This window comes from Vigna umbellata, chromosome 8, assembly GCF_029865625.1.
Source record: "Vigna umbellata cultivar VRB3 chromosome 8, Vumbellata_1.0, whole genome shotgun sequence".
NCBI classification, from domain to species: domain Eukaryota; kingdom Viridiplantae; phylum Streptophyta; class Magnoliopsida; order Fabales; family Fabaceae; genus Vigna; species Vigna umbellata.
In genome coordinates this window covers 30632453-30654549 of record NC_142172.1, presented here as the reverse complement: position 1 = coordinate 30654549, position 22097 = coordinate 30632453, and the positions used below count along the sequence as shown (strand labels likewise).

General features: G+C 37.7%; 1 protein-coding gene across 3 annotated transcripts in view; it reads right to left on the bottom strand.

The window, feature by feature from the left end:
- The window catches only part of SAR1 (SUPPRESSOR OF AUXIN RESISTANCE1), a 31232-nt gene extending 10111 nt beyond the window's left edge, over positions 1-21121 (bottom strand). For 2 of the 3 annotated variants that reach the window (XM_047300368.2, XM_047300369.2), the window contains exons 1-12: positions 20820-21121; positions 20598-20730; positions 20225-20495; positions 19848-19908; positions 19552-19709; positions 9331-9416; positions 8139-8243; positions 7957-8051; positions 4045-4165; positions 3215-3397; positions 2915-3104; positions 141-712 (exon numbers count right to left, since the gene is read on the bottom strand). In XM_047300368.2, coding sequence (XP_047156324.1) covers positions 141-712; positions 2915-3104; positions 3215-3397; positions 4045-4165; positions 7957-8051; positions 8139-8243; positions 9331-9416; positions 19552-19709; positions 19848-19908; positions 20225-20495; positions 20598-20730; positions 20820-21007 — 2163 coding nt within the window. In that variant the 5' untranslated portion in view covers positions 21008-21121. Of the gene's footprint in view, positions 1-140; positions 713-2914; positions 3105-3214; positions 3398-4044; positions 4166-7956; positions 8052-8138; positions 8258-9330; positions 9417-19551; positions 19710-19847; positions 19909-20224; positions 20496-20597; positions 20731-20819 lie in introns of those variants that run through there. The other variant, XM_088097742.1, reaches the window with a different exon arrangement.
- Positions 21122-22097: the final 976 nt, after the last annotated feature.

Below are 22097 nucleotides of genomic sequence, written 5' to 3'. Positions count from 1 at the left end.
AGTATACACTTTACCCCATATACAATTTTGCAATTTCTATCTGATTTAATTAGACAATAATTTCAAATAAATGATGCTTACAGTAAAAAACCAATTACACTTAAGACAATAAGTATGCATACATACGTGTATGGACTCACCTGGCCACTAATGTCCACCAAATAGCTTAAAAATAGAAGAAAGTCCCAGGCAGATTCAAACATCACTTTTGCAATCTGATAAGTAGTTTGTACTACAACGGAAGAATTTATGCTTGATGATACTTCAGTATTAAAATTTTGTATTACTTTCTTCGGAACCAAAAATTTCAGGAAACACTCAATTACATTTAAAATCCTGCCCCATGCAGAAGCCTTTTTGTACAAGCTTTGAAGTGACAAAAACATATCCGCAGAAAGTTTCCTCAAACTTTTATGATCTGCCAGCTCCTTTTCCAGAACAACCATATGATTCCCAGAAGTAGATGTTTGGAACACTGGACCTGACATACAATATCCAGTTTCTAGTATCTTTACAACATAGCGAATGATATCTTCAGAAGAGATCACTGGCGTAGTTAAAAGAGATTCATAAAATATAGAAGAAGCAGTTTTGCCCAACTGTTGGCTGAAACTCATGACACATCTGACCAATTCGATTAGAATTTCACACTCTAGATCATCATCACTAATATCCATGATGCCTGTGAGCTCACTAACATCATCTGAAGAGCCTACAAAGTACAAACAAAAATCTATATTAAGGAAAGCATGTAAAAGCAGAGAACAGATTAAAATTCAAGTTAATTAACTTAAAACTATTAAGTTGAATAGAAAAGATGCAGTTCTCAACTCCATTTTCTTTGTAATTTGTTATTCTTGTTAGTGCCTAGTTTCTGGTGAAAGGCAACCATCAGTAACAGTTGAAAAGATTAGCAACAAAATAAATCACGGAATACTGCTCTAGTACCACACTGACAAGAGAGAAACCGAGAGTGAATATGAATTATGTATTGTGTGCACATGAGCATTCCTATTTATAATGAAAAAGAGGTACAATAATAGGGAACAAAGTCGATATTGAATAACGAGAAATATTTGGTAATATACCCATATTTAATATAATCAAATCATAACTATTAACATAACCAAATCATATAATATATAACATTCTCCCTAAAATTGGAGCATAAGTAATCATGAGACAAACTTGTTACAAATGTCATCCATACAAGACCTCGTGCGAGACTTAGTAAACATGTCAGCCAATTAGTTACTAAAGCTGACAACGTAAATAATGACAAAGCTAATAGATATTTCCCGGACATTTTTCTCCATCAAAATGACAATCAATCTTCAATATATTTCATCCTTTTCAAATCATATCTTAAAATACCCTATCAAGCTGGAACATACATTTCACATGAGCTGAGCTTATTGAAAATTATCAGAGGGAACAACAGCTGTTGAAGAGCATAAAATGAATCAATAACACAGAAGTTGCCAGAAATCAAAAACTGCTGCTAAGGAAGCGTGCCAGCTGCTGGAAATCAAAACACTATCAGAGTTGTGGACCCACAAGGAAAGAACGGATTTAAGTTCCCTTCATGTTAGACCATTGAAACCATGTTGAAAGGATTAGAGACAGTCAAGTCACAGGGTATGGTACTGCTCTAATAATATGGTAAGAAAGAAACTGATACGGGCCAGCAGAAAAGGCCCAAAGTCAAATAAATGTATAGAAGGAGATACAAGAGTGATGCAGCGAATCAAAACCTAGGAGGAAAGAAATAACAGAAACTGCACAGTTGGCAGCTTGGAATATGCGTCACATGCAGTTAGTTACAAGGGGGAAATGCTTATAGTAGAGAGAGGGGAAGAGAGAGGGAGGACGGTGGGCAATGGAAAGGGACTAGATTCTTGGATTTCCTTTTGTTTTTATGATATTTCATAACATAACGACAGACTTGGTCTTGAATCACGTTGATCAGACCAAATTCCATAATACAACTATTGTTTCCATTTCCTTGTGTTGATTTCATTGCTGGTTCTTATCAGAAACTAAAAAAACATATAATGAATTTTGTGTATTGTGTAGACACATGATCAATAGTTAATAATGGGAAATATTTGGTAACATATTTCACTATCAAGTCATATTATATATCTCTATTTAATGTAATGAAATCATATTTTTAACATAAACAAATAACATCTCTAACATTTACAATGAGCAAGTTAATGAATTTAAAACTATTAAGGGTTGTATTAAACAAATGTAGTTCTCAACTACATTAACTCTAGCTTGTTATTGTTGGGGATCCCACATCTAGATATATGACCAAATTAGACTATATGAGTGGAATGTAAGCCTCCCTATATCAAGCTAGTTTTGTGAAGTTAAATTAGACTTACAATCTATCTACTTACTAAGATGGCATTAAGGTTTATCTAATAAGGTTTGTTAGACCTATTGTGCCACCTACTGTTAGGTAACACTCAAGATGTCAAGTCCTCAACACGATGGGATGTGAAAAAGATCTCACATTGACTAAAAAAATGATAAAATAAAAATATATAAGTGGAGGGCAAACCTTATCTAATCACTTTTGTGAAATCGAATTAGGATTAAAGTTCAATTTTTAAGTTATTCTTGTTAGTTATATAATTCTTGCAAAAAGACATCTATCAATTACAATATGCCATCTGCCACTAATAGTTTGTAACTACCTAACTGTTGTATCAATTCTTCATTGTACCTCTCTTTCATTCAAAATAGAAAAGATTCAATTTCTTTCTCTCTTTTCTCACCTTTCCCTCTGAACAGTTTCTAAAGGCTTTCTAACAACAACCGTCTAGGGGAAAAGCCAGAAATATATTTAATAATATAAGAATTCATTGAGAGAACAGAGAGACGTAATATAATTATCATTTACCCTCCATGATCCGTTCAATATCTTCCAAAGACCGAAAAAGTGAAATGGAACTTCTTCTGATTAAACCAACAGCATCAGAAGAGGAATCAACAAGCAAACCATACAATGCATTGCTCTTGCACCAATTATGGAAATAGCGGTTGAAAAAACTTTTCCAGCAGTGCAACAAAGAGACCTTTTCAGATCCAACCTACAGCATTATCAATCTTGTCAGTTTGCCATAACTTTCCCATCCTTAAAATTAAAGAGAGAGAAATTAAGGAGATATTAAATAGATTTTATAAATATGCCAATGTTAACCTCATGTTCTATGATGGAAAGTATCTCCTTCTTTATCCCATCAGCAGTTAATGTTTGCAACTCAGGTTCACCCAAATGCCTGCTATACTCAGCTAGAGTTGCATACAAAGTAGCATTATGATGAACCCCGGGAAGAAGCAACCTTCTTAAGAAAACACAAGATACAAAAGGTAAAATATCATCCTGCAGAAAAGAAATAACTGAATCAAATTCTTCCTCTTGATTTTCTTCTTTCATCAATAAAATAAATAATTAAGTTGTTTCCTTAACCATATGAGAACTCCCAGAACAGTAACAATTTACGCTACTTAATAGAAAAGCCTTTTATTTCAGCACAGGCAGTTTGAAACTTAAATCTTTCATCTACCATTTTTTCTAACCGTCAGAAGCAATGACGGTAAGCTGCTTCTAGTAACCATTAACAGATATTGACAAAAATGCTTTTCAATGTAAATGTTACCAAGCTAGAACTAACCACTTAAATTGATACATATAGATGTCCTAAGCCATGAAAACTAAGTACGTGACAAGTAACAAGCACCAAGATCTTTTTAGGTATGCAATTACAGTATCATTAAATATGCCCAGAGAGTTTGGATACAAACCACCACCATGTTCTTAGAGTAGGAGTAATCATCTTTTTTGTAAAATTATCATTAGCAATAAGAAAACCCAGTGCACATGTATTTGAGTGTACGTAAATGCAGTGCAACCAATATGTGCAGATGCATTCAATGAACCATGAAGTACGGCTTTTTTCTGTAAATAATAGCGAAGGAATAAAAAGTCTCCAAGACCTTTGAAGATGAAAATTATACATGACCTAATACCTTTGAAGATGAAAATATTGAATGTGTGATCTGTAAAATTTCATCTGCATGATGCTCTGAACTTTGAAATAGTTGATCAGCAACAAATTCCTCCTGTAAAGCATAAGAAAATGCTTCTACCCTGACAAAACATAATATAACAGCTAAGCAAAAACAGTCAATGGATGTTTAGATTTTCGTATAATATGATTAGTTGCTCTCCCAGTCATACATCTTAATATATAGAGTTAGGAACCTTTCACACTAGTGTAAAGTGAAATTACTCTTTAGACGATTGAATAACTTAATGAATTTTTTCTTAAAGTTACAATTGATCATATTAAAAGCTACCACAACTGTATATTCCTAAATGAGTTTCCAAATAACCCAAAATTGACTACACTGCATTGCATTTGCAAGTAATATAATTTATGTACATATTGTTTTCAAATATAAGCCCTGAAAATTGACATAAACGGTAACATGACTTAATGGCTAGTTGATGTAGGACTTCCAACACACTAGTGCTGTCAAAATAGGTGGTAACTCGCGAGCCAACCCGGCTCACCACGGATTTCAGCTGGATTGGGTTTGAAAAAAATGTAATTTTTTTATGCGGGTTAGTTTTCAACCTGACTCACTTAGAACCTGGCTCACCAGGTTGAACCCGTGGTGAGCTAGGTTGGCTCACCAACCCACCTAATTTAATTATTTATTATTTTTGTGTTTCAATATTATTAGTTAGCATTTTTTTTATTATATTGTAGATGGAGATTAAAAAAGATGTTTCAAGAGGAAAAGATATTATAGATTTATCATTTCAAGACTCTAATATTATAAATGGACAAGTGATACAAAAATTATCAATATTAAAAACTTATTTGTTCACCTTTTGTGTTTGTTTTTAGATTATGCTTGGATTGTATGATTTTTTTATTTATTTTGAATTGTCTTTGAAGTTTAACATCATTTTAGAGTGAAATTTATTTAAATTTAAATTAAAAAATTATAATTTTTTCATTTTAAAAAAAACATAAAGTGAGCTAGTGGACCAATCCGTTTAACCGACCAACCCGTGGTGGGTTAGGCCGGGTTCAAATTTTTTCAACTCACTAATAACTGAGTCGTGTTACCCGTTTTGACAGCTCTACAACACACCCCCCTCACACCGAGATATATACATCTCGAGCGTGAGACTAGACATTAATGGGTGTTCCGATAACGGCCCGATGGCGGGTGGAATAATATGCCCAACAAACAACAAATATCGCTAGGATAGGCTCTAACCATAGTTTTGATACCATGTTAAGAAGTGGACTTTAAGCCTAACTAAACCCCACAAAATCGGCTTGTAAGGTGAGGTTTGCACCCACTTATATATTATAAATTGGTCTTATATCTAGTCGATGTGGGACTTCCAACAGATAACAAGAAAAAAGGTGTATCCTCAAATAATGTGACATCAGCAGACATATAATATATCTTAGTGGAAGGAGAATAACATTTATACCTTTCCGAGAATATCACAAGAAAACACACTTAATTGCTTTTGCAGAGAGTTTATCAAGGCCTGGAGAAACATTATGAACAACACAAGTACACCAAATACACGTGGGGAACATGGTATAAAGTGTCGTTTGGAAAAATGACAAAGGGAACTTTATTCTTTAGAGAAGAAGAAGGCATCCTATTGATTAGAAAACAGGCAATGAGGACTGCATCGCGCCAATGATGAACAGGAACATTAGTATTCAACTTTAGTATTCAACATCAGGAAGCATGCAATTTCAATGAGATGTCTATCTTTCTCTCTGCAATGTCATTTTGCTATGGAGTGTGGGAAGATGTTGACTGATGTAAAATTTCTTAGGAAGATAAGAATGAAGAAAATATTGCAGAACAATATTCCTTAGCATTATCACTTCTAAGGATTTTATTTGCTTCCCAAATTGGATCTTAATTTCATTGAAAAAGGACATAAATATGGACAAAAGTTAAAATCTCTCTTTCATTAAATAAACCCAAGTATATCAAGAGAATTCATCAATGAAGGTTACAAAATAACTAAAACCAAGTAAAGTAACACAACTTGGTCCCCAAATATCTTAGTGAATAATTGAAAAAGGAAAATTACATCATGTCTAAGACCTTTTAGGATAGGAAGATCTAACATTCTTTCGTAACTGACAAGACTCTCAATCTAAGACTTGAATGTTTTTAAGACTCGAAACCATCATCTTCAACTTGGACAAACTTGGGTGGCCTAAATGATCATGCAAAAGTTTGGGAAATGAAGTTGTAAAATAGGAAACTGAAGAGCTAGGTTTTAAGAAATAAAGTCCTCAAGACTCATGTCCTTCTCCAATTAGACGACTCGTACTATGTTCCTGTATAACAAAGGAATTAGCAGTAAAGGTTACAGAACAATTTAAGGAACAAGTCAATTGACTCAAAGAGATTAAATTGTAAGGCCAATGAGGAATATACAAAACAAAATTGAGCCAATTCCCTGAGATGCCACTTTGGATTCATTGGCAACGATAATGAAATGAGGAATTTTCAGAGAGGACATGAAAGAAAATGAAGGAATGTTACCACATATATGGTCTGAGGCGCCTAATTCAAGAATCCATGGACTATGACCTTCCACGGATTGAGATATACAAACAGTTGACACATTTGACATAGAGGAGGATTGGCCAAGATTAGAAGATTTTCCAGACTTGTACCTCAAAAATTCATGGTACTCTTCATTTGAAATTTTGGACTCTAGATTAGAAGATTTAGAAACTTGAGCAACTTTGTCTGGATAGCCATGTAATGCATAACATTTCTCTTGGGTATGGCCTATTTTCTTACAATATGTGCATTGAGAACACATACTACGACCACCACATCCTCCTCGGCTGCTTCTGCCTCCTCCTCTTCTTTGTGGTGCTACCATAGTTGATGTTTCAATACCATCAATTGAATTCTCGTCTTTTACTAATGTAGGTACCCAAAGAAGTCGAGTAACTAAGTCGTCCATTGATGGGACTTGATCACCGACTAAAATTTGATCACGAACATGATCAAAATCTGAGTGTAGACTTCTTAGAATTAGGACCATATAAAATTTATCAAGCTTCTTGTTGATACCTTCTAAAGAATCAGCCACAAAGAAATTTTTCAACTCTTCTACAGCAGCACGAGCCTTTCCTATGTGAGTGACCATATCATGATTGGCTTGTTTGAGGGAAGTCACTCTTTGAGTTGCATCAAAGAGATGTTGCACATCATTAGCAAAGATATATTGCGCCCTTTTCCAATAAGAGGAGCACGTTTTGTAAGGTCTCAAAATTTCTAAGACCTCTTGCTCGACAGATTGCCATAGGACAGCGCATAATTGAAAATCAAGCTTCTGCCACTGAGATTTTTCCTCATCGGATATAATGGAAACATCTTGTTCAAGATGATCATGGTATCCTTGACCAAAAAACCATAACTCCACGGAAGAAGACCAAGATAAATAGTTTTTCCAGTTGAATTTTGCAGAAGTAATGGTAGGAGTAGTAGATAGAGAGAAATTAATTCCAGTAGAAGGGGCCATTCCAAAGCTGTGAGAAGAAAAAAGAACTTAGGGTTCCAAAACTTGAGGGAGAAAATACATTACATTTCTACATAGATCAAGAGCAGCAAGTAGAAGAGATAATGTAACCATGGCGGCAGGGAGAAGGGATGGCAGTGGCTGGAATTGTGGAGAACTAGCACTATCACTATCAATTGGCAAATATTTAGCTACATAAGAGTTCTAAATCAACTTTCTTCTTTCCTATTGAGCGGTAAAATGCTAACACCTCTAGAGATACAGTTTCAAGGTTCTTATTCTACAACTATTTCTGAAACATGATCAAATGAACAGCCAGATATTAAAAAACTGAAAAGGTTGCATACTCATCAGTATTTGTGGAGAATGTGTGTGATACTAATTCATCATCCTTCAGTATCCATATCTTCTCCAATGTTAATTTAACATCAAGGCATCTTCCCTGCAAAAAATAAAAGGACACTCACATCTGGAGCAAGGGGGAAAGTCACATTCAATTCAAGCTGAACAAATAAAAACAACAGATTACCTCCTCCAAGGGAATGTTTTGCACGGAAGACTCCATAGAAAAAACGATTTTATCTCCAATATTATACAGGATACTACATAAAGAGATCGTCTCCAAGTTTTCATCCTTCACAATAAAGCCTAAAAACTCAGTTACAAAAAGAAAGCAAAACAAACATAACAAGTCAAAGTGTAATATCAACTTTACATTAACTGAACAGTGAATGCTACAACAGATTTTACCATCTTTAACAGACAGACCAAACTTCTCTCAACAAATTTTAACAGAAGTAGGTTCCTATGAACTGTAAACATAAGAAAAACTACAATTTTTCCATTTCAGCCCAAACTTAGAATAAAAAGTAGAAGATTTAATCCAAACAGCATGAGAAAAAGAAATGAGGGAGCACGAAAGAACCATCAAATTTTGATTAATTATTTGCTTTAGAGGGAAACCTTGTGAACTAAATAACTAAACACAGCCACAATTTCTAGGCATTAGTTAAACAAATTCAGATTGGGCTATTGCAAAGCCAACTCATTTGGCTTATTAGCTGGCAATTGCATAAACAAGCATGCATACACAATGAATATGAAATTAATGTCAATATCATTCAAGGGAAGGACAAGGGACATTTTATCACACTCCATCAAATAAATTGAAATTATAAAACAAAACAAGGGAGTAAACTGTTCCTAATTTAATATTTCATATGAAATATATTTCTATATCACCAAATTTTATTCCTATTTCACTAATTAATGCTTAAACATAACATCTTAATAGGTTACAAAAAGCAGTCCTTTCCAAGTCAAACTTAAATAATAATTATCATTGTGAAGTTATTATCACCAGACCTATACTTCAAAAGACTATTTACAGATTAATCTAAGTTAAACTATTTCGAAGGTAAGGTATTGATCACAAGAAACCAAATTGGATTCTTTCATACGCTTCAATGCTAGTGTAGGACCGTAAAGTTACTAGTTTAAACTGTTGTGAGAAATACATTTAAAATAGGAAACCTTCAATCCATATATGCATTTTTTAACCCCTATCCTTTAACAAGTCCTGCTATTATCAAACTTCAGAAACTATGAAGTTTCTTTCAAGTGCATATCCAAACAGAAGATAATCTAAACATAATCAATACTGTATAGCTGTACTTAAAAAAAAAAAATAGTAAGAAATCATAATGCCTTTAAATGCATACCAATGTGTCCCGAAATAATATTGCCAAAGGAATTATGCCGATATCTGAGTAAGATTGACCCACCCATAACCTCACAAAGGTAGCACCTGAAGAACAAACAGCAAAGTATGAGAGAACATTTTGTGAGTATATGATAGGCATAAGAATAATAACCAGGGGTGGATTGTATATGAGAGAAGGAATAAGAGAGCGAGTTTGCTGTCATCATTTAACTGTTCGACAGTTAAGGGGGGGAGGATGAGGTAGTTATAAATAAAGGGTTGGTTAGTGGGAGAGGGACTTTTGGAGTGTTAGTTGTTGACAGGTATTGACCTGTGAAGAGAGTTACGCCTATGTTCTCACTGTACAAACATTAGTTCTGTGAATATCATTCTATATTCTTTCGTCCTTTCTTGTGTTCTTGTGTGAGGAAGAGCATTCTTGATTAGGTTCCCAATTTAGGAACCTATCAATTGGTCTGACCTGCCGGATCCCAATTGGAGAGGAGAAGCTAGCGCATAATGGAGGGGAGAATGGTGGCTGTTGAAGGGCACTTGGAGGCGGTCGAGATTGCAATAGTCGAGACGAAAGCAGACACGGGGGCTCTGCGACAAGAGACGGCAGCGATACGACAGGAAATTCAAGCAACCTTGAAAGCGCTTGGAGAACGTAAATCACAATCACAAAGGCCAACATCAGGATGAGAGTCAATTGTCGGTGAATGATAATGGGGTTGGACCCAACAGCGAAAGGGGAAGAGGCAGAGAAGGTAACCAAGGAGGAATGGTCAATTGGAGGAAACGGGTCGAGTTACCCGTGTTTGAAGGGGGCGAGCCATAGGTATGGATAGGCAGAGCAGAGAAGTTTTTCGAGGTCCAAAGGGTGGTTGAGGAGGAGAAGCTACAATTGGCTTTTATTAGCATGGAGGGCTACGCCGGGAGCTGGTTCTGATTTTGGTGAGAAAAGACCAGGAACCATTCTTGGGATGGATTGAAGAGGGCTTTGGGAATACGCTTCGGGGGAGGAACACGGGGGACGGTTTATGAGAGGTTGTCGACCATAAGACAGGTGGGGCCGGTGGAGTATATTCGCGATTTCGAAGTGTTGGTTGGGCAAACAAACCAGATACCCGAGGAACAGATTATGGGTTATTTCATGTCCGGCCTACGGGAAGAGGTGGGTGATCATGTCAGACAGCATGACCCACCTGATTTGATGACTGCCATGCGAGTGGGGAGGGACGTGGAGAAGTTGTGTACGACTTCGACAGCGGGAGGAAGATGGGTGTCCAAGAATCAAGGTTCTTGGGGAAAAACGTCAGGTGCGGTGATGCGGGTGGAATCTAATCATGACACGACGGTACGAGGAGGGTCGGCTGAAAGTGTTGGGTCTGTTAGGAAAGACGCGACCCAAGGGCGAAATAACGAGAGAATCAACAGCGACGGAAGTGATCGGAATGTCCGCAATCTACCATACTCGGAGTATATCAAACGGAGAGAGGAGGGGAGATGTTTCAGGTGCGGCGGATCCTTCAGCCCCGGCCATCGCTGCCCAAAGAGGGGTCTAAGGATGCTAATTTTAGCGGAAGAGGAGGAAGAAACTGAAAGCGATATGGGAACTGAGTTGAATATCGCTAAGATGGAGTTATTGGCTCTATCAGCCGACGGACTAACGTCACCCAAGACGATGATGTTACGAGGACGAATTGGGCGACGAGAGGTACTGGTTTTTATTGATAGTGGCGCGAGCCACAACCTTATCGATCGAAGGGTGGTGGAGGAACTGAAGATGGCGGTGGTGGATACTCGACCATATATGGTGACTGGGAGACAGCCAGAAGAAGAGAATCAGTGGTTGTTGTGAGAAGGTAGCACTGGAGTTGGGGGATGCTAAGATTGTCAAACGATTTTACCTGTTCAAACTCGAGGGTGTAGAAGTGATTCTCGGGGTGGAGTGGTTGGAGAAACTGGGGGAAGTGACGATGGACTGGGGGAAGCTGACGATGGTGTATCAACAAGGAGGGAAGGAGATAACAGTGAAGGGGGACCCCACGTTGGAACGTAAAGTGGTGGGACCCAGTGCTTTGTTAAAAATTGATAAAGTAGAGGCTCGGTTCATGGTTTGGGAATTGGGCTCAATGGAGGCCCATAATGACGCACAGAGGTATTTGGGCCTCGCCAAAAAACAAAAAGAAGAAATGGAGATACTTCTGGACAAACATGACGTGCTTTTTGCAGAGCCTACGGGGCTGCCACCTAACAGAGAGATGGAGCACCACATACAGCTTCAAGAGGGGTTGATCCCGTTAACGTCCGGCCATACCAGTACCCACACGCGATGAAAGCCGAGATAGAACAGCAAGTCGCCGAGATGCTCCGGACGAGGGTGATCCGACCAGGCCACAACCCCTACTCGAGTCCGGTAATTCCGGTGAAAAAGAAGGACGGCAGCTGGCGCTTCTGCATAGACTACCGGGCACTCAACCGAGCAATGATGCCGGACAAGTTCCCCATACCGGTGATCGAGGAGTTGTTGGACGAGTTGAAGGGAGCGTCCTATTTTTCTAAAGTGGACCTGAAGGCTGGGTACCACCAGATTCGTATGAGTGAAAAGGATGTAGAGAAGACGGCGTTCAGAACGCACCAGGGGAACTACGAGTTCGTAGTGATGCTGTTCGGGCTCACCAACGCGCCGACAACGTTTCAAAGTGCAATGAACAGCCTTTTTCAGCCCTATCTACGAAAGTACGTCTTCGTATTCTTTGACGACATCCTAGTCTACAGTCGCACTTAGGAGGAACATCTCGAGCATGTCAAACGCGTTCTTTCGACTCTGCAGCGAGATCAGTGGGTGGCTAACCGGAGAAAGTGCGAATTCGGACAAACCCAAGTTAAGTACTTGGGACATGTTTCAAGCAGGGGTGTGGAGATGGATGATGAGAAGATAAAGGCCATCGTCGAATGGGAAAGGCCGAAAACGGTGAAGAGCTTTAGGGGATTTTTGGGATTAACGGGGTATTACCGGAGGTTCATCAAAGATTACGACAAGATTGCCCGACCTTTGATGGAGCTGCTGAAGATGGGAGGTTTCGCTTGGAACGAGAAGGCAGAGGAGGCGTGGAAAACACTGAAGAGGGCGATGACTACGGCCCCAGTACAGTCATTGCCAGATTTCAATCAACCTTTCCACATCGAATGTGACGCTTCGGGGCGTGGCGTGGGAGCGGTCCTGATGCAGGGGAGAAAACCGATAGCATTCTTTAGCAAGGCTTTATCCGAGGGAAAGTTAAGCAAGTCCATCTACGAAAAGGAGCTGATGGCCCTAGTGTTGGCCATTCAACATTGGAGGTCATACCTCGTAGAGCAGCGGTTTGTAATCCATACAGATAAAAAGAGCCTCCGACATTTGCTGGAACAGCGTATCACCACACAAAACCAACAGGATTGGATTGCTAAGCTGCTGGGCTACGACTTCGAGATAATCTATAAGGCGGGGGCTGCGAATAAAGCTGTGGATGCCCTATCAAGGCAGTGTGAGGGGGAAGACGAAGAGGAAAAAGAATTGGGCATGGTAGCCAGGCCCTTCTAGCAAGATTTCGGGGAGATAGTGCGGGAAGTGGAGGCGGATGAGTTTTTAAAGAGAGTAATGGAGGAAATTAGGAGAGATCCTAACACCCACCCCGCTTACACCCTGGAACACGAGAGGCTCCACCACAAAGGCAGGCTGGTGTTGTCGGCACAATCAATGTGGATTCCCATGTTGATAGCGGAATTCCATGTAACGCAGACTGGGGGCCACTCCGGGGTGTACCGAACGTACAGGCGCATAGCCCAGTCCTTGTATTGGACCGGAATGAAGAAAGACGTGACGGAATTCGTGGCTAGATGTGTTGTGTGCCAACAACACAAATATCTCTCTTCTCCTCAGGGGCTATTGCAGCCGTTGCCAATTCCTAATGCAGTATAGGAGGAATTAAGCATGGATTTCATAGTGCGACTACCAAAATCGTAGGGGCACGATGCTATATTGGTGGTAGTGGACCGTTTGAGTAAGTACGCTCATTTCCTTCCCCTTAAGCATCCATACTCAACCAGGACTGTTGCGGAAGTATTCATCAAGGAAGTCATCCGGTTGCATGGGATTCCCCTATCCATAGTGAGTGATCGGGATCCATTATTCCTGAGCATTTTCTGGAGGGAGTTGTTCAAGGGTCAGGGGACGAAGCAGAATATGAGTACCGCTTACCATCCCGAAACAGCGGGCAAACAGAGGTCTTGAATCGGGTATTGGAAGGGTATCTAAGATGCTTTTGTTCGGAGCAGCCAAAAGGGTGGATGGCAGTCTTGCCTTGGGCGGAATACTGGTACAATACCAGTTATCAGGGAGCTACACGATGCACTCCTTTTGAGACAGTTTATGGGAGACCACCCCCCTCTTTGCACAGATTCATTCCAGGCGAAACATTGGTAGACGCCGTAAGTCAAGAGCTTTAGACACGAGATGAAGCCTTTAAACAATTGAGGTTCCATTTGGAGAGAGCACAAGAAGTGATGGTGCGTCAGGCAAATAAAAGAAGAAAACCAGAAAATGTTGAAGTTGGAGATTGGGTTTATTTGAAGATAAGACCCCATAGGCAGTCTTCAATGCCAACTAGGCTTCATTCTAAATTGGTGGCTAGATATTTTGGACCGTATCAGATCATTCAGAAGGTTAGGGAGGTGGCATACAAGCTGCAGCTGTCAGAGACCGCAAGGATACATCCCGTCTTCCACGTGTCACAGTTAAAAAAGGCTATAGGCGCACAAGGAGTGGAGAAGGAACTAACGCAGGATCTGCAAGTGGAAGGGCCATCGTTTTGGCCAATGGGCATGCTAGGCAATAGGCAGACGCAGCAAGGAGGAGAGGAAGTGCCACAGTTGCTGATAGAGTGGCAAGAGGGAGGCCCAGATGTGCAACCTGGGAGGACGAAGTGACCATCAAGGAACAATACCCCGACTTCAACCTTGGGGACAAGGTTGGACTTCAGGAGGAGGGTATTGATAGGCATAAGAATAATAAGCAGGGGTGGATTGTATATGAGAGAAGGAATAAGAGAGCGAGTTAGCTGTCATCATTTAATTGTTCGACAGTTAAGGGGGGGAGGATGAGGTAGTTATAAATAAAGGGTTGGTTAGTGGGAGAGGGACTTTTGGAGAGTTAGTTGTTGACAGGTATTGACCTGTGAAGAGGGTTAAGCCTCTGTTCTCACTGTACAAACATTGGTTTTGTGAATATCATTCTATATTCTTTCGTCCTTTCTTGTGTTCTTGTGTGAGGAAGACCATTCTTGATTAGGTTCCCAATTTAGGAACCTATCAGTATAAGTACACAAGAATTGGAAGGACACAAATATCAATAAACAAAGCAAAGCAGAGATCAAATGTAATTCACTTTAAATTGTATTTGATATGCCAGCAAAAGAGATAATGTTTAACATTCTAATAGATTCTAGAAAATTACACAAACAAACTAAATTAAACTAGGAAGTTTTGTTTGGGCTTAAATATGTTTGAGGTCCTTCCATATACAGAGATTTCTCTCTAATCCCAGCAAAAAAAATGAGTTATCATCTCCACAATATTCATTGTCACTTTGGATCCAAAATGCTAAAAATCCAAATATAGTATAATAAAAGTTCATAAGGCGGAAATGGTGATATGGAAAATTTTCAAAAATCAAGATACAGCACAACCAAGATACTTTAAGAAATGTGTGTAAAAAAAAATAAGTGCACATCTATAAAGAGATATTCACATTACTAATTGTTCATCAGATATCAACAGTCAATAAAAGATAGTCACAAATAAAAATATACTCGTAATCATTACAAGTAAGCATACTAAGTATCTTTTCCCCCACTTACTAGAATGTATTTTTGCTACTATAAACCCAACAAAAAATATACATTTTCCCTGCCCAAGTTAGAATAGCACACAAAGCACACATTTTAACAGTAAATATAACAAATATAAAACTACAGTAAGTGTTAAATTGGGTCTCAAGTTATATCTTAGAGTACCTTAGCTGTCAACTATAAAAGAAATTTTTCAAAATAATCAATGTATCAAACACCAATAATTTTTTTGTATTTTTAGAGTATTTGGATATCATAGCCATTACATAAAACATGTTTTGTCCCTACAGAGCTTTTGTCGAAATATGCCGATTTTTGTTTTGACCCTATAAATATAGTAATATTTGTTTTTAGATGGGGCAACCTAAAGACTGTGCAAAGCATGTTTCAACCTACCATTATGTCGAGGACCAAACCAAGTTATGGCAACCATAGTCACTGGAATCTTACGATTTGCAATTTGATACATTTTGGCTATTGACTGATTTGTATCTTAAGATAAATGACTATGTACCTTATACACACGAATGACTGTAATTCAATCTATTTAACACATCCATCCCCTAAACTTCTACCAAATCATACATATAACCTGCTCATTAAACTCCTATCTAAATGCATAACTAACTCCAAGAATCTCTTCTTTCAATATAAACATTGCAAGGATTAGGCTTTGCACCCACACAAGCCCAGCCCCATTCTGTTGGACTAACCCAGTGGTAGATTCGAATCCCCATAGTAAGGACAAATAAACAAGACAAGTGGGTTTTGCTTTCTTCAACTCTTTCCTGATTCATTACATGTGACTACTTCCATTTTTTCAAATATGCACAATCAAAAATCTTTAGCATTCATCGTAGATAAAAACATCATGACAAGGAAAAGCTTCTCCAGTACCCATCCATCAGGGGATTGCAAGGATGCCAATAGCCCTAATAATTAGTGGTTAACTTTTGGTTATACATCCAACTTAGTTAAACAAACATACATAATCTCTTCACAAATTTTTATGTTCAGTTCTAGAGATCCCACATAGGTTAAAAATGTGGCCAAATTATATAGTATATAAATAACTATAATCCTTATCTTATAAGTCGATTTTATGATATTGAGTTAGGTTATCCACTTCCTAAGAAACTATCTAAGTTTATCCTAATAAGATTTGTTAAGTCCATTAGATCACTATCAAACTACCCATTAATATATATTCCCAAGCTCTAGATGTCCAATCCTTGATGTGAGAGAGCATATTAGAGACGTCACATCAACTAGAGATATGGTCAAATTATATATATACATGAGTGCAAGTATTACCTTACAAATAAATTTTAAGAGGTTAAATTCAGCTTAAATTCCACTTTCTAAGATATATAAATGTTGAAAAGTTGCCTTAACTGCAGTCTCAAAGGTGAATATGGCTCAAATGGAACTTGTGAAGTTTGTGTAATTTTAACCTTTCAAGTCAATTTTGTGGAGTTAAGTTAACCCTTAAGCCCAAAATTCTAAGAATAATAATACCTTTTAATTCTAAAAAATAGTAAGTATTTATTAATTATAAATAGAAACTATAGAACTCATTCAATAAATAAATTATACACATCAGACAGTTTGAATTTTTCTATCAATAGTTTAATGTAATAATTATGTTTACAAATATTAAAAATATTACAAATTCCAGTAAAGTAACATCAAGAGTCCATGGAGAAATTTATCTTATTCATATTTTAGTTTGTTATAGATATAAATTAATTATGCTAGAGATATGATTTGATAACGTTAGAAATATGATTTGATAATGTTAGAAATATGATTTGATTATAATAAATAGGGAGACATGATGTGATAACAAAATATTTAACCATATATTTCCCACTATTAGATATTGATTTTGCTCCTTGATATTGTATCTCTTCTTCATCATAAATAAGAATTCTCTTGTTTGAGAAAGTCATATTTGAGAAATATCTACAAGCTTTGTCATTATTTACTTTGATTGAGAGATTATTATGTTTGAGAAATATCTGCTAGCTTTTTCCTTATTTACTTTATGAACTCTAATAACCAATTGGTTGACATGTTCATTAAGCCTATTAAGCCTCTGGATGACATTTGTAACAAGTTTGTCTAAAATGATACATAACTTGATTGAAGTGAGATATGATTCGATTATGACAGAGATATGATTCAATTATGAGAGATATGATTTGATTTGATAGGAAAATATCTTACCAAGAATTTTGTTCCTTAATGTATCTCTTATTCATTATAAATAATACTCGTGTGCAAACAACACTCAGAAATTATTATATTCTTTCTCAGTTTCTCTGTTCTCAACGTGGTACCAGAGCAATACCATAACATGTTTTGTCACTAATCCTTTCAACACTTATAAAATGGAAGATGTGACTAAATATTGACCACAATTTGCTAAAGATACTAAAGAATCTCCCATAAGGACTCTTCCATGACTTTCAAAATGAAAGCAAAATTATTTCTTTATTTTTCTAAATTGACAAATTTAAAAAGAAAAGTAAAAATAAAAAATAATACATCGTCTATAATACTACACAAAGGCATATAAACACAGTATACAAAACTTTTAAATGCATATAGATATTTTTAATGTGTATAATATTTTGATTTTTATTCAACATATTTGCAAGATCTATAGGGAATAGCAAGAAAAAGGATAAAGAATAGACCTAGAATGTGTGTGAATGAAAGTTAATAGACAAAGTGACAAAAAAAATTGCTACAGCCGGAGCAGAAACTAACTTCACTCATGTTTGTAGTTTTCTATAGCCACAAACAAAAATCAAATTATGCTTGTACAAGTGCATGTTTTATGTTAAAAAACTACTGGATATAAGCAAAAAAGTGTACAAGTAGAGATGAAAAGGCAGCTTCTTGTCATTTATAACAATGCAGATGTAAAAATATATACATAAACACATTTTGATTCATGTGTTTGAGCAACTTACATTACAAGGAAAAGAATAAATAAATAGAAAGAGAAGAAAATGAAATAAATGAGAGAAAAAGATTGAACCCAACAAACTGAGAAATACAAGTAGTTTAACTGGAAATAAAAGATGTATGATTTGAAACAACAAACATTTGTCTGATATGGGAATAGATATCATATTTGTTTCCTTTCCACTAAATATAAAGATTATGGAATTAGTGAAGAACATCATTAGCAAAATGCGACCTTCCTTTCAAATTTTCTTAATTACTGTGCTTTGTACTACTCTCTTTGGTAGGAAGGGAAAGGAAGAGAAAGAAGTAAGAAATATGGGGAAAGAGAGATTGTTTGACTGGAAAGAAATGAGGGGAAAGTAAGATGATTTTATTTATTATTAATAATTATATTTCTTATTTTCATATTATTTTATAAATTATTTATCATTACAATAACAAAACACTCAATTATGGCCATAAACGCCTTTTATTTTAGCAACATAATAAATTATGTCCAAAATAATCAATGAGGTTACATCTTTGCCCACCTGCACAATTCTCTCTTCTTTATCTATCCTCAACGTGACTTAACCCCCTTTCTCACCACCTCTGCGCAGAATCAACAGGCAATGGGACCCACAACTTTCCTCACCAATCCCTCAAAATCAGCTCAAGCAAACTACTGCCATACTCTCTAATTCTCTGATTTTTCACATTTGCAACAGTCCATTGGCACAGGCAAACAGAAGCTTAGAGTTCCTAAAGGAAATTACAAAGTTGCATCTAGCACTTACCTTTCATGGAAGTTTGTTGTCCCATACACAATATTAAAGAGGCCGCAAAACTATAATTTTTTTCCTATCACTTATAAAACCATAGAATCCAAAAAGACCGTTTTCACAATAATCATAATCCTAATTCGCTACCAAAAAGCTGTTCGATGCTAGATATTAAAAGGTCTCCCAGAATCTGGAATAATATCAAAGACAGCCAGTGCTTGGCCCTAAACATCCCAAATTATATGCTAATAACCTACTCCCATGAGGTGCATACTAATTACCAATTTTCATATTCCTACTAGTTAAATCATCATTGAGTCCTGAAACCTCCTTAGTTTATCCCATTAAAATAAACATAAGCACTGCAAAAATCAAAATTAACAGTTCACTTCAACATTTATGGAGGCTGGTAGTAATGGAACAAGCATAACACATAAATAAAAGAATATAGTATCCACCAGCAGATTTCTTAATTCGTCCCATTCATATAAACATGAACGTTGCAAAACCAAAACTAACCGTCCTTGTCAATGTTTATATAGACCTGCATTGCAATGGACAAATAAAAAATAATGTAGGATTGAATTAAATCCAAGAGGAAGACAATACCTGCCATTGTCATAGTCCCCATGTTATGACTAAAGACCCTGCTGTGAGATGCAAGATCCCAAATACGTAGAGTCCCATCCAAATGAAGAACAAATACAAACTTTTTCTCGTGCAACTCCAAAATTACCAACTCCTGTACAGTACCTACCATTTTCCCCCTAAATACACATTTCAATTAAATGTCTTATAACTCACATCATAGAGACAGGTTCAATTGAAGAAAGACACAATATATTAGAACATTGGAGAAGATACTAAACATGCTTAACAAGTATTAGAATTTAAAAAGAAAATACCGTGGTAATAAACCCCACAAGCGAGTGATTCCAGCTTCGTCTCTCAGCTCATGGACAAAACCTTTTTGACAAAAACAAATTCAAAACAAACCATTGAAAAGTGATAAAATAGACATAACCGAAATTTCAAAACAAGAGAAGAAATTAACGACAGTCAAAAGATGAACTTATGTTGCTATGCAATTGAACCTCAATCCTATTTTCTAATTCGCCATTAAAACATCCCACAACACCAACCTAAACCAGACTAGGGGTGAAGTTTCAGTGCAATCTTAAGTTCCAATAGGACATACAAATAATACAGCTACAATTTACTATGAAAACAAACAGAGGCAAGAGAAAAACGCATGCCCATAGAGAAAATAGCAAGTTCATACCAGGAGCACTGGGTTCTAGTACACCGAGTTGGAAACAGAAAACAGAACCATCACTCGTGCCAACAACAAGACCCCCGGCAGTGGCTGTCACAGCAGCTATCGCTGCCGCTTGATTGGCAATATAACCACGCACATTAACCTCCAGAAGCTCGTCCACAGGGACAATGGAAATGGACGCATATGCAGAAATATTTCGAATTCTCAAGAGGTACCCGACGCCAGAGACAGTCAACACATAGAGCAAGTAAGGGAATCTAGAAGCACCAGAAATCTGCGCAAACGACAAAGGAAACAAAATGAATTGCGAATGCAAAAAAAAACACACACACACACACACCAAACCGTAACCAAACGTGGTGAAGAAGTAAGTAACCTCGTTTTTGCATATGAACGCGAAGGGGCACAGAACGTCGGGGAAAGTGAATCTGAGTCCCACGCGAGGGAATTCCTTTGAAGCGGCGAGTTCAAGCAACTCGAGAGAGTGAGGTAGAGCCTTGTGAATTCTCCTGCGGTTAGCAAAACGGTAAGTTTTCGGAACGCGCAAAATGAAATTAAGAGAGGAGAGAGAGAGAGGGGAGAAGAAGAAGAAGAAAACCAGATGAGATAAGTAGGAGGATCTCCAACGACGAAGCAGGAGGCGCGGTCGTAGGTGGTGGTAGGAGCGGCGTCGCCATTGACGGCGACATTGTTGGAGGAAGAAGGAACGTGGAGATCGATCCAGCGAACGGCGTCGCTTCCGACAACGGGAACTTCTTTCCCAGCCAATGCTGAACCCGTTCCCATTTTCTACTAGTGGAATCGCAGTAGCTAAGCAAAACCCTAGTGCATGTAGAAGGCTCGGGGTTTTGAGACTTGGAGCTTGGCGCTAAAAGGTGAAAATAAGGAAAGAAACGTTGAAGCAAATTTAGGATTTGACTCCCCCCTCTTAATAGTTTAATTCGACTCAATTTTAATGGGTTTTACGTAATAAAAAAAAGGTATAATACCTATTTTTGTCCCAAATTTGATTGGGAATGTTAGAAATGGTCGGTTTAATGTAGTTTTAAAGAATATAATTCCTATTCAATTTGGTTCTTTTTGTAAAAGTCGTTTAAATCGTTAACGGGCATATGTTTATATGTGCAATTAGAGAGTGAAATGTCATATATTGGCTTACGTGGAGTCCTTTGTGGCGTTGTGAGTTGGATTTATTATTTTTGAAATTCTATTTTTTTTACGTGGAGTCCTTTGCTGCTCTTCTTCCTTGGTGTTGCACGATCAGAGACGAAGAAAGAATTTTTCTATTGCAGATTTGTGCTTGTGATTGCAGGGTTTCTGATGCAAAGGAGGTGTAAGGGAAAGCTTGCTTATGCGCAGCGAGAATAAACGAAGATAGGATCTTGTCCCTTTTATTCGCGGCGGCTCATGGCGGCGCGATGGTGCTTGCAAGAATGGCTGCTTCAATCTGATTTATGGGAATGATTTGCAGGGGGTGAATGGAGATAGTGCGCGCGAGTGGAGGAGACAAATGGAGAACACGCAATTTTGTTTCACGTTTTTGCATTCTGGGTTTGTGCGTCAATGGAGGATTCGCAGTGGTTGTTGGGTTTGTTGTTTTTCTGATTGCAAGTTCGGTGATTATGGATGGAGAAGATGAAATCGCTATCTGGTGGAGGATCTCGCAACTGACGGTGAGTTTGATGGTGATGGAGAATGGCAGTCTGATAAGGGTTTCGTGGTGGAGATAGAAGTCGAGGAAGACACTGAAGATGATGATGGAGGACTCGCGAGTTTGGCGTTCACGTTCTCTATTGGTGACGGTGGTGGCTATCGGCGGCGATGCTGGTGAAGATGATGGGTAGTGGTCCGATGCTAGGGTTTGGTGGTCGTCTAG